We start from the raw sequence: 13,379 nt of genomic DNA on the forward strand, positions 1-13,379 counted from the left end.
TTGAAAGATTACAGGAAAACAAATTTAAATATTTCTAACTGTAAATGACATAATTTTTAAAAACAGGTTCAGATTCCAACAAAGAAAAAGCACTGTAAACGTAATCAATGAGTTTACTTGAAAGATATGCTCCTCACAAGATAAGGGAAGAAAGGTCGCAGGTAAATTCTGTGACCTGACAAGCTTTCAATTCAGTGAACCACTCCTTACTTCAACACAAATTACATATATTAATCAGAAATACTGCTTTACAATGGCTTACCTCTCACTTAAGAGGTAGGAAACAAAGAGTAATTACAACTTCAAACACAATAAATAACTCCAAGTTCAGTATTGGGTCTCTAACGCTTTCTTTTCTACATAAATTACCTACCATTTGCCACTACTGCTCATTCAGTTTTATTTGCTAAAAGTACATCAGTTCTCATTGAAAATTAGGTCCCTGATAGAATTCCAGAAAGTGTCATAAATACTTAAGACAAACTTGAATCTTGGTTCCATCAAAATGGACCGAAATTTAATGTAACTAAAATCAATATGATGCAGTTTGAAACTAAATCATAAAAATGGAGTGAAATGAAGGTAACTTATAATGATCAAGATGTCACAGAAGCAAACCATTTGAAGTTCTTAGGTCAAAATCTTGATAAAAATTTAAATTGTGTGTTGGCTAAAAACTGGCATCATGTCGATCACTTTTAAAATATCTAAAAATACTATTTATTCCTTCCCTTTAGATATATGATGTATTGTTGTTATTAACACTTAACACTTAACTCTTTCCATTTTGACCACAACTACAACACACTCTTCAGAGAGAATTTTAAAGTCCCAACACACTGTTTAAAATGTTTATGCCAAAACACCAAAGTGTTTGGGGTTAAAAATTCACAATAAAGTAAAAGGCAGTAATATATTTAATATGGAGTTGGTTCACTGAAAAGATGTCTCTACACCTGTCTGGTGAAAAAGTGTAACTCTTCTACTGAAGAATTCTTTGAGGACAATTTTACAATTTGAACAAGGAAATTATACATTTACTTTTGTATACTGAAAACTGTAGTATGGAATTGTGTAGCAGTATCTCAGAAACATATATAAAATAAAGTAAAAATCCTAATATGTCTCAATACATAAATTCAACAATGATTTGAAATTGTATGTAATGAAACAAAATCCATCTATCAATCACTGATTTAACTTTAAAAAAATGTATATTACACATATTTTGTTTCAGTAGTTAAGTTTAACATAATTTTCTGGGTTAGATAAAACAAATACACTAAAAGCTTTCAGACTAAAGATAAAGATCATCTGAGATTTGGTGGTAGCTCAGAAGAAACAACACTGCAAATGTCTTATTTGGAAAGCTAGATCTACGTCCATTCCAAGCATGTAGATACAGGGCAGTCAGAAACAGCCTAAAAAGCTTGTAAGAGCTTTGCAGGGTAGCTTTTACTGAGAAATGATTATTAAGAAAAAATTCAATTTGTTGTGCCATTTCCAAGTTAATTAGTATTGAAGTTAACCAATCAGGCCATTGTGTATGCAAAGTCAAGCAGCCCACTAGAGTCAATGTCATCAAACCTGATCTTCATTTGGTTTCCTAAAACTGAACAAGAGAGCAATACATAAATTGGACATGGCGTGGCAGTAAGGAATGGACCCAAGCCAAAGGCTGAGCAGTCTAATGCACTACCATGTATGCTATGAAAATGACTGATACTAATTGCATCTGGTGGGCCAAATTTTAACCCACAGTGACCTGATTGGCTAACTTCAATGGCTACATTAAATGCTTATTAACGCATAAATCATGTACTGTATCTAATTTTTTCTTAACACTAATTATTTCTCAGCACAACCTACCCCACAACACCTGTAAAGGCTTTTGAGACTATTTCTGACCCCCCGTGTATGAGATTCTCATTTTCACAAAGAGAAACCCTTTTGGAGGGCAACTGCTTTTTGCATGGGCATGAGACTAGACATAAAGCTAGTTAAATTTACCTACCAATAGACTGAAACTGCATGAAAAAACTCCACACTACAAGGGCATGAAATTTATAAATTAAATCTGGAAGGGGAAGTGTGACCCAAATCCAAATATTGCTAAGAGACACCTAGAAAAATACCTGAAAAGTAAAACCTATTACAGGGTAGAATATTTCTTGAATGATAACCATGTAATATAGTATCTGTCTAAAATAGTATTGCCACATGTATTATAACCATATTTTTTTAAATGATAACCATGTAAAATAATACCTATCTGAAGAAGCAGTGGCATATATATTGTAAGCATAGATAAATTTTGTCAGCCTGCCTGTAGTTTTAGAACTGATAAGTCAGTCTAGGTATGTTACGTGACAATAAAAATTTGATCTGATATGTTTCTGAATTGACATTTTGTATGCTCAACCAATCTCAACAGCAATATTAATTGTGGAAAACATTTTATTTTTACAAGCATTTTCTAAATGTAGTCTGCTTTCCTCATATTTCTCAATTTGATCACTTAAATACTTTACATCCATGCAGCCACCATTGTTCACAAAACTTCGTTGCCAAATAACACACAACAGAAGCAAAGTAACTTTTGCTTACCTTCACTCAAAGTTAACAACAATTATTTACTAACTATTTACAGAATCATGTATTGCAGAAGGTTCTGTTCTTCTTTCCAAGTGAGACATTAGGAAACCATTTTATTGATGTGTGCCTAACTACTTGATATCTAGCTTCTCTTCCACACTTAATAAAATAAAGGACATTTTAGCAAACAATCTACTCTATTAATTTTAAAATCACTGTCAGAATACACGAGTTTGAACCAAGCAGCCCCAGAATACTGAATATTACTGAGAGATGGCCCTGTTTGCAATATTTCCATATTTCCCATTGACAAACAGCACAAGTGTGCTGGGGGGAGGGAGGGGAGGGAGGGGAGGGAGGGGTGAGAGGGGTGGGGGTGGGGGGGAATGCAGTAAGGAGAGTAAGGAGGCAGATAACAGTGACTAAAGAGGTAGGTGCATTAAGTAATGCACATGAAAATTCAGGCTATAGCCCAAACATTGTGTAGGAGTGTGGATAGGTGGGAGATTGGTAATATGACAGAGACAACAAGGTTTGGTGGGGTGTTGTGAAAGGGGTATGCCTTAGCTGGTCCCTTCACTAGGTCCACGTGAGGTGGCCCAAGGCTATGCCCTAGTCAGGGACAAGGTAGAAAAAGAGAAATGGCTGAGTCACATCACTATAAGTGCAGTTTTCAGAGCTGAGGGTGTGGCAGGAGCATGGGCCACCGGACAATTGTCCTTGGTATTAGGTGATGAAAGGAAAACAGGTTTGTCCCATACTTGCATTACATATGGAGCACCAGTATCAGGATATTATAGTATGTTATAATGATTTAGATAGTACAGAGTCCAATTTATGTTATCAGACAAAATTAAAAGCTTAGCTCTGGATGATGTGTGATAGTTTGTCAGCTTTTAACACAACTGCTTTGTTAGTGTAAGTACTGCAATTATGGTCCAATTAAATGATTTACTGAATGTGAACTATGCAATGTCTTAGTAGCTCCAGCAGTTATGAATGAAAAAATGAGTGGTAAATATTTATGTATGTGAAATAAATGTACCTTTTTTAACCATGCATTAACTTAAACCTATTGTATTAGATACAAGCCCTTAAGAAATGGCTGTTATGTATAAAAACTATGTGGTCAAATCAGCAAAACTATGGACAACAGAACACCAGTAACAGCAATAATAATAATAATAATAATAATAATAATAATAATAACAATAATGATAATAATGCCACAGTGACTTCTCTTAGGTACATGTTGATGAAATAGAAAGATAAATTCATTATTCTACTTTTTCATATTTGGTAAAGTTATTTGTCACTGGTTAATGCTTGCAATGTAAATGGTTGTGTGTTCATTGTACAACAGGCACAATAACTGGTTTCCTTCATCAAAGGATAAACTACAAGTAAAAACTCATGCTTTAAATATGCAAGAACTTCATAAGATATTACCGATATTTAACACTCTTCGTTCCTGAGTGTCTTTCTCGTGAATAATTGGACAGTTTTCTGATAACCATGAAATACAGGAATGCAAATAGAAGAAGCATTATTGTGATTGAAGTTATAAATATATTGAATGTAGTGCTTCCAATAATGAGCCACCAGGAGTTTAAGTTCCAATCTGTTGAATGATGCACTAAGTGACTGCAAAGAAGTGCCAGAACTGGAACACCTGAGAAACAGAAAAAAAGTATTTCTTAGGAAATTAATTAATATGTTGAGTAAGTAACACACTATTAAAATTAATGTAATTATGCAGCCACATTTGAAAGTAAAGATAAAGGGTTAGAAAGCTGGGGCTTGACAGAAGATTAGAAAATCTCTCTTGAGTGAGTCATTGCATTAGTAAGAACAATATTAATTAAAGCAAGTTTTGTGATGCATTATTCTTATATGAATGGCTTGGTAATTAATTACTTGATTGTATGGCCATACCTAATATGGTTGTTTATACACTGGTTTCCAAAATTAAAGCAATAAACCTCTATTTCCCCATCTTGTGTCCAGTTCACTGTATAATCATACAAACTGTCAACAGATGACTGTACAGTCATCTTCTGCACAGAAAATAGTATTCTGTTCAATGGCCAACCATGCCAGCAATGACGTCAGGGCACCTATCAAACATGGTAGTGTTTTCTGGGTAGACTCACATCCACATTCACTCTGTATACATTCAGCGATGGTGCAGTATGGCACAAAGAGGACACCTACCAGACACTTTGCAGTGGAGGGCCATAAGAAGAATGAAAGCAGGACAGTCACAAAATGATGAGGCCCTGTGGCTTTTTGTGAATTGTTTTGTTGTTCTTGGATGTAGCAACAATTTATAGAGACCAAAACAGTACCCCAAAGACCAGGGCAGTGCTGACCACATGAGATATCAAAAAGAGACGACTGTGATTTGGATGTAAGGGCATGATAGTACTGTCTTATCGCCATGCAGCAATTGGTGTCTGACCTCGCAGCATCCACTGGACATGATGTACTGAGACAAACACTGTCCAGGAGGTTTTGACAGAGTGGCCTTTATTGTTGGAGACCTGCTGGATGTGTAGCCCTGATGCATCTTCACATAAGGGAACATCTAGAGTGGAGTTGTCAACATGCCACCTGGTTAGTTGAACAGTGGGCCAATGTTCTTTTCACAGATGAGTCCCAATTTTGTCTGTAGAGTCATTCTCGATGCATTCACATCTGGAGAGAATGTGGAACACAATTTTGGGACCCAAAAATTACGGAAAGACACTGATATCAAGGAGGTTCCCTGATGTTGTGGTCAGGGATTGTGTTGACCACATGAACATTTCTTCATGAAATTGTGTGGGTGAATTGGCAAGGTTTAGCTGCTGTCAGATATTGTGATGAGATCTAGGGGCCTCATGTGCAGTTGGTGCAAGGTGGTGCAGGCCCAGACTTCATATTGATGGATGATAATGGCTAACGTCACAGTGCAAAAATGGTTGATGTGTTCTTCATAATGGAAGATATTGCACACATGGCATGGCCTGCTCACTCTCTTAATTTGGATCCCATAGAGTGTGTCACTGTAGGAAGACAGGTTGCATCACTTGGGCATCCACCAACCACTCTCCAAGAAACGTGAGCTGCTCTCCAAGAAGATTGGGTGTTATTGCTTCAACATGAGACTGATTGTATCATTCAAAGCATGCCCCATTGTTGTCAGTCCTGTACTGCTGCCACAGGTGGTCACACCCCATACTAAGCACATTAACCATTGTCAGAATGTGTGTGCAAATCTGTTAAGTTGCAAAAAAAGAAGAAAATTTTTTTCTACCATTATGCATATTGCAGATGTTTACTTTTTTTTTTGTTTGTTTCTACTGTAATATCACTTGTTTATACTGTTTTGTGGGAAATAAAGACAACCTTGCAAAATTTCCATTTGTTCCTTTAATTTTGGGCACCAGCATAGTAATTCTGCCACCCAAACCCTCCATCTACAGTTTGAACTAAAGTTTGGGAAAGAAACTGGTTATGTTCATGTGACTTACAGGGATTCAACTGGGTAATATCTTTGACAACTACCACTATTTTGACACATGTACATCCTGTCACTTTCAAGCTACAAACGTAACTAGGAAGTCCTGTGCAAGGAAATTCGAAACCTCAATATGTAAACAACTAGTACCACCACACAACCAAAGATGACCAACACCAGAAGTTATTGATATTGCATATTAATTACCACTGGGTGAAAAAGTAGCATTAACTAAGCCTCTCTTATGTTTGAGCAGGGAGAGAGCAGAATTCTAAGCATAATTTAAGCAAAAATCTTTTTCTCTATTTATAAAGTCACTTGCTCATTTAACCTCAACTGCTTCCTTAATAAGATTATCCCAACAGCTGGAAGAGGACACAAGAATCTGTGTGTTGTTATATTCCACTGAATGACCATTACCAAGGTGGTGCTCTACAATACCAGATTTACTTTGCTGTTGGAAGGGTGTGTGTTGATCATCTTTAATACATTGACCTTCCACAGTCCTGGTGGTCTGACCAATATATGACATGCCACAACCACAAGGAATGTGGTACACACCCACCTTACACAAACCAGAATCATCCTTTACAGAATCTAAAAGAGCCCTAATCTTATATGATTTTCAAAAAACACACTTCACTTCATGTCTCTGCAGAATATGACCAGACTTCTCATAAATGCTGCCTGTGAAGGGAAATTACCACAGACGTAGGTGCCACCACACTATTTTCATCACTCCCTTGATTCAAGGTTGGTAGATAGCATGAACTGTCTCCTGATGCTGCTGAGTTTAAGAGAGAGGCATGTCGAATGGGGCATATTTGCCCAAGAGTAATGTTACAGCACCTGAGAGGGCTAGTTTGAATTCATTAAAGGTGGATCCTGATATTGTTATCTTTCCCTCAGACAAGAGCAAAATTACAGTTGGTTTGAAGAAGCATGATTATGTTCAAAAGTTGTTTACTATAAAATCCAATGTATTGCAGACTCAGTGCTAACCCGACAAAATGGGTTGAGAGGTAGACTACAACATCCTGAAGGAAAGTTCCTTGTCACAAGGATCTATCAAGAGTCTTTATTCTTATTGTGGTGGCCCCTCTAGATAATTTGGCCTTCTGAGGGTCCACAAGGAAGATGTTCCTCTTAGGCCTATTCTCAGTAATACTGGTGGCTGACATACCATGCAGCAGAAAAGCTTGTTACTATGTTGAGGCCATTAGTAGATCACTGTGTACATCACATTAAGAATTGGGCAGATCTCTTATATTGATTAGAGGCATCACATTTGGCTGACTGTGATGTAAATTTTCATGTGGCCTCTCCTTTCACTCATATTCCTTTGTCTGGTTCAATCCAGTTAACTGAGGTTAGGTTTACTCAGTGGTGGCTGCTGTGTAAGAGCATATGAACACCCTAACTTATGACACCTTTCAGAATTATTGGTTATTTTTCTTTGATGCTATTAAATGTAATGTAGATGCAGTAATCTGAAATACATGGTACTAAATCTGCTACACTATACTTCATTGCCACTGCTCTAGACTCCACGAAACTTGACATCACAGTTGCAAGCACACCTTCAGATGTGCACATTTTAAGGAGTTTTTGCACATGTGCAACTTGCATGACATAATTGCCCTGTGGGTCAAATATGATTTGATAAACAAAATTCATGGTCCACAGTTTGCACAGCTAGCTCTTACCACTCAACTACTAGTTTACATCAATGCCACCTGGTGGCAGCACACTGCAGCAGACTTTTATCCCCATTCACTTCACATGAATCCTGCTACATGGTAACACACTCTTCAGATAGGCCAATTCACTCTGTGGCGACTATCAACCAAGTCTCATGTAATATCTTTGTTTTGGTAAGCTCTTTGCACCAGTCTGTGGCCGTGCGCGAAAGTGTACACACGACCACAGAGGATCAAGAATGTATATAACTGTATATGTGTGCTTCCAAGTAATAAAATAGTGCTTATTATATGTGGAATAGTGGGCATCATTGGATTCGGCAGTCCTACAACACTAAAACCCATACTGGTGACCCCGAATTTTGTTTGCGAGTGCTACAACGAACTCTTGTACCATTGAGTGGTACTCAATGCATCACTTGGTGCCTGCTACACTACACATGAGCCAACTATGTTTTCCAATGGATGCCTCGGCATCGTTTTCCAATTATCCACCTTGTGTTCGCAATAGTTTGACACAGTTCCCAAACACACCGACTAACTGTAATTCTCACAGCTACATGTGCCGGCATCAGGTACGAACAATAACTTTCTGTTACTGTACGTGAGTCAGTAGTCGCGTGGCAGTGTTCCATACCAACAGAACGTTTTCGCACCCAAACTTTGAATGCGAAAATTTTACGTTGAATATGAACTATCCACATGTTCTGAGTGCTCAACAGTGGCTGACACAATGTGCTCAAACCCCAGTGGCTATGTTTATGGGTTTGCCAAGTGCCAGTGTGGACTTTCCACCCAAAGTAGTGGTGGTACAAACCAAGCCAGACGCTCAAGATGGGAAATTTCATGTTTATCTCGGAACTCTGGATTTCACCCCCCCCCCCCCCCATCTCCCCCCCTTCTCCCCCCCCCCCCCTCCACACACACACTACCAGCGTCCGCTTTACGAGTGTTTCCAACAGCACATGCCATACCTGCCGCATCTACTGCGTATGTTCCACAAACATTAGGTGATTTTAACAATTTTAATGCACCTATAGTGGAGGGGCCCAGAAACTGTACTCCATCATTCTCCACACATCGGTTAACCATGGTCAACTCTACCACGCTGGTCCATTCTACACCTGTTGGCATTGCTCCATCGAACACCCAATTCATTGATTTCACGACCAAGGTTGAGCCAGTTGCGCCTACCGTGCTGCGTGCCACTGACAGTGTCAGAAGCTAGTGCACCGCTACTGCACCTGAGGCAATTACATTGCAGCACTATGGACAGGAAGTGATAGTTTCTGATAAACAGTTATGTCAAAACTTCTCCATCTGTTGGCTGAAGCTACCACCACTTCACAAGGACCACCAACGCACATGGTTTTCCTAGGTCGACCACGTCCTGCAGCTACACAGTGTCGCCGATGACAGTTCAAAGTTCCTCTGCTTATTATGTCACCTCCAGGATGAGCTAGACCTGATCTCTGATATTTTGGCTTTGCAACACATGACGAACAAATATACATTCACCCGATGCACTATCCTTGAGTGGCTATCCACATCGACAGAGGAAGCTATCTGCCTTATCAGTCACGAGTCGCTGGGTTCCAAATCCATGTCGCAGCTCTGGCATCACCTCTGTGCCATGATAGACACACACTACATGCCACACGTTACACTTTGGTCCATCTGGTCACTCAAACTTCCTCTGGAATTTCAAGTTCAACTTCTCCAGGTGACTTCAGCCCCATGAGACGCCAAACTGAAGATCGCAGACCAGGTTTACAACATTCTGCCCACCCCGCATACCTACCCAGGCTACCCTCAGGCCTCAGGGTTTGACAAACCTGCACGGCAGCTTCCATTGTGCGGTACAGAGTGCGCATGACTCGCTCCATGCATGTGCGCAGACACAATGCCACCTGGCAGCTGCCGCTGTAACTCCTCTCTTACCAGCACTACTGCAACGCCGCTGTCAGCGGAACCTACAAACAAGACCACCTCCACTGCCGCTTCGACCTCAGCCGGCAGGATAGACAACGCCAAGCACCATCCCAGTTGGTGTTATTTCCATTACCGCTTTGGCGATGCAGCTAAGAAATGTCGTTCTCCGTGCACGTTCCCAAACTAATAACATGACCCAATTCAGACGCTATGGGCTGCATTGCACTGCACAGATGCCTATCACTTAATACTTCTTCACCTCACATGCCAGGATGCTTGTACATGAAAGACACAGTGTCTTGCCTCTTATTTCCAATCGACATGGGGGCTGAGGTTAGTGTGATACCTTTGCCCGCAGGTATTAAATTCGAGCGTCAGCATTGCCCCTCGCTTCGAGACGCCAATAAGTCCCTGATCCAATCTCATGGAATAACTAATTTAAGCCTTAAACTGCAGGACATTAATACCCCCTTACAGTGGACCGAGCTCTATGACAAGGACTACCAGTGGATCACCATCACTGTTGTTGACCTGTTGGCCTGGGAGACACAAGCATGAGCATTACAGGTTAGTCATAGTGCATCGGGTGCGGGTCCATCATCCCCATCAGTGGTTGCGATCAACAACGGTACTGTCCACAGAATCAATACCACAGAAGGCCCACCGGTATGTGCAAAGGCTAGGTGTTTAAATCCGGAAAAACTTAAAGATGCCAAAGCTATTATTCAAGGACTTTTAGATACTAAGACAATTCACCCTTCTTCTAGTAGTCAGTCGCCACCCATTCATTTGGTGCCCAAGAAAGATGTCACTGTCCGCCTCTGCAGTGACTATGAGGCACTTAACACCAGAACAATTCTATATAATTATCCCATCCCAAATACTGAAGACTTTGCTTCCCAACTGCATGGGGCACAACTTTTCAGTGTAATCGACTGTCACAAGGCGTACCACCAACTGCCAATGGCACCGGAGGACGTTGAAAAAACCACTATCATCACCTTGTTGGGGTTGTTCAAGTATTTCTTTATGCCATTTGGCCTTAAAAATGCTGCACAGATGTGGCAGTGGTTCATCGACTTGTTGGTAGGAGAACTGGACTTTGCATATGCCTTGTTGGATGACTTGTTAATTTTATCTTCCTCCCTCAAGGAACATGAACTACATTTAAATACAGTGTTCGAACCATTAAAAGCAAATGGTGTTGCAGTGAACAATGCTAAGTCACAACTCTGGTGCACTAGTGTCACTTTTCTGGGCCATGGGATTTCTGCCAATGGCAACTGACGCCTACCCGAATGGGTCGAGGCAATTAGTATGGTGCCTCTGCCCAAAGATTTTCAGGGCCTCCGCCACTTCCTTGGAATGGTAAATTACTACCACAAACACATCGCCCATGCTGCCAACATACAAGCCCCACTGACGGATGCTCTCGCAGGAAAAAACACTTCATGGTCTCAGGTAGTCACGTGGACTCCAGATATATTCATTGTGAGTTTGATAATCTAAAGGCAGCCTTACACATGGCCATTATGCTCGCTCACTCCATTCCTGATGCTCCCATCTCGCTTACTACAGATGCGAGTGATACAGTAGTGGGGGCAGTACTTCAGCAATCCATGGGTTCTGTTATACAGCCGTTCAGATTTTTCTCCCACAAACTGTCCGCTTCCCAACGTAAATGGTCGACCTTCGACCAGGAACTGTTTGCTATTTACACTGCTATCAAATATTTCCAAGATGATATCAAAGGTCACCATCTCGCGGTATTTACCAACCATGAGCCATTGGCATACACTTTCCGTAACCCAGGCAAGGACTCATCCGTGAGATGTTTTCAGCATATGGACCTCATATGTCACTTTATGAATGACATAGGTTACGTCAGAGGGGCAGACAATGTCATCACCGATTTTCTATCTCACGTGTCGGTTTTATCTTCACAACTGGACCTCAGTGAACCCCCTAAATTGCAGACAGAGGACACTGAACTCGCTGCATTGCACTCCAATGTTAAAACAGGACTCAAACTAGAGTTATGGACACTTCCCGGGTTTTCAACACACATCTGGTGTGACATTTCAACAGGATGCATATGTCCGGTGATACCTGCACCTCTCTTCTGGGACATTTTTAATAGTATCCATGATTTGGCACACCCTGGCATTCGCGCCACCACACGTCTGGTATCTGAACATTTCGTTTGGCCTGAGGTGATGAAACAATGTCACAGTTGAGCGCGAGCATCAGTGGCTTGTCACCACTCAAAAGTAGGATGTCATGCACAGCCAGCCATGGGTATGTTCGATGTGGTAAAAAGCAGATTCTAGCACATACACATTGATATCATCAGGTCCTTACCCCCTCTGGACCCTCCGTTACATACTGTCCGCCATTGACAGGTTGATCCGCTGGGTAGAGGTAATTCCTCTCACTACTATCACAGCTGATGCAGTGGCCCGAGACCTTCTATTAATGTCGATCTCATGCTTTGGCTGCCTAGTTTCACCATTGACCAGGGCCGCCAGTTCGAGTCCGCCCTCTTCTGACAGCTTTATTAACTCTGTGGGGTGAAATGATTTAGGACTACAGCATACCACCCCCAGAGCAATGGGCTTGTCAAACGCTGGCACTGAATACTTAAAGTTTCCCTGATGTGCCACGGAGGTGAGTGGGCCGACGTCTTTCCATGGATAATGTTTGGCGCTTGGGCCGCTTACAAAGAGGACCTTGGCACATCCCTGGCAGAAGTACTGTATGGAGAACTCCTCACAATCCCAGCAGAGCTAGTCGAGCCTTCACTGCATCCAGATCAGATCTGCAACTCGACATTTGTTGGGCGTGTCAAGGAGCTAATCGCTGATGACCTCGACGTTGAGCACCCATAAGCCCCCAGGAGTTAATTGCTAACATTCGTGTGCATCCTCCTAAACTACACTCACTCCATCCCATATTTCTGCATAAGAACTTGGCATCGTGCACTCACGTCATGGTGTGCAATGACACTGTCCGATCAGCACTCAGACCTCTATACTTGGGCCCACACAGAGGAGTCATATCGCAGCGTACCAACACGTTCGAAGTGCTCATTAACGGCGTACCTCAGACAGTATCTGTCTGCCTCCTCAAACTGGCAGTCACGGGGGAGAGCTGCCTGATACTCCTCCTGGTCAGCCCCAACCCCCTGCTACACCCACCTTGCACGAGGCATCTACTGACAGTCTGCTGATGAGTGACGCCCATTTCCACATGTGTGACGTTACACACTTCCAATCGTGTGACAGTGCTACAGGTGTGTGTCACATTCCCATACAGAGTGATGCGTGCGATGACTCTCCTTCCTACAGGCAGCCCCCCGCCTCTCCCCTGTTAGGATTCAGTGACATATCAGGGGCCATCCCCGGAACGTGTGATGTTGCCAACGACGACTCGTGTGGAAATTCTGTCAACCCGTATACAGAAGTGGTAGTGAATGTCAACACAGATTTTATATGCAGCTCTAAAGTGTTTTTTGATGTGCAGCTGGATAATGTGTGTATCTTCTACAAATGAGCCAACACCCCCAATGATAACTTAACCCACATTAATCTTCTCTAGTCTGTTCCATTACCTGTTGGTACCAACCCATCAACGGTAAAAGTACTACGTAC

The 13,379-nt window shown here is 41.4% G+C and overlaps 1 protein-coding gene across 1 annotated transcript in view; it reads right to left on the reverse strand.

Moving 5' to 3' along the window:
* LOC124722331 overlaps window positions 1-13,379 on the reverse strand; it is a gene marked incomplete at its 5' end in the record, with an annotated part of 298,305 nt that overhangs the window by 37,130 nt on the left and 247,796 nt on the right. The window contains one exon of the mRNA XM_047247507.1: window positions 4,045-4,267. Coding sequence (XP_047103463.1) covers window positions 4,045-4,267 — 223 coding nt within the window. The remainder of the gene's footprint in view (window positions 1-4,044; window positions 4,268-13,379) is intronic.

The sequence above is a fragment of the Schistocerca piceifrons genome, chromosome X (assembly GCF_021461385.2).
Source record: "Schistocerca piceifrons isolate TAMUIC-IGC-003096 chromosome X, iqSchPice1.1, whole genome shotgun sequence".
In the NCBI taxonomy this organism is placed as follows: domain Eukaryota; kingdom Metazoa; phylum Arthropoda; class Insecta; order Orthoptera; family Acrididae; genus Schistocerca; species Schistocerca piceifrons.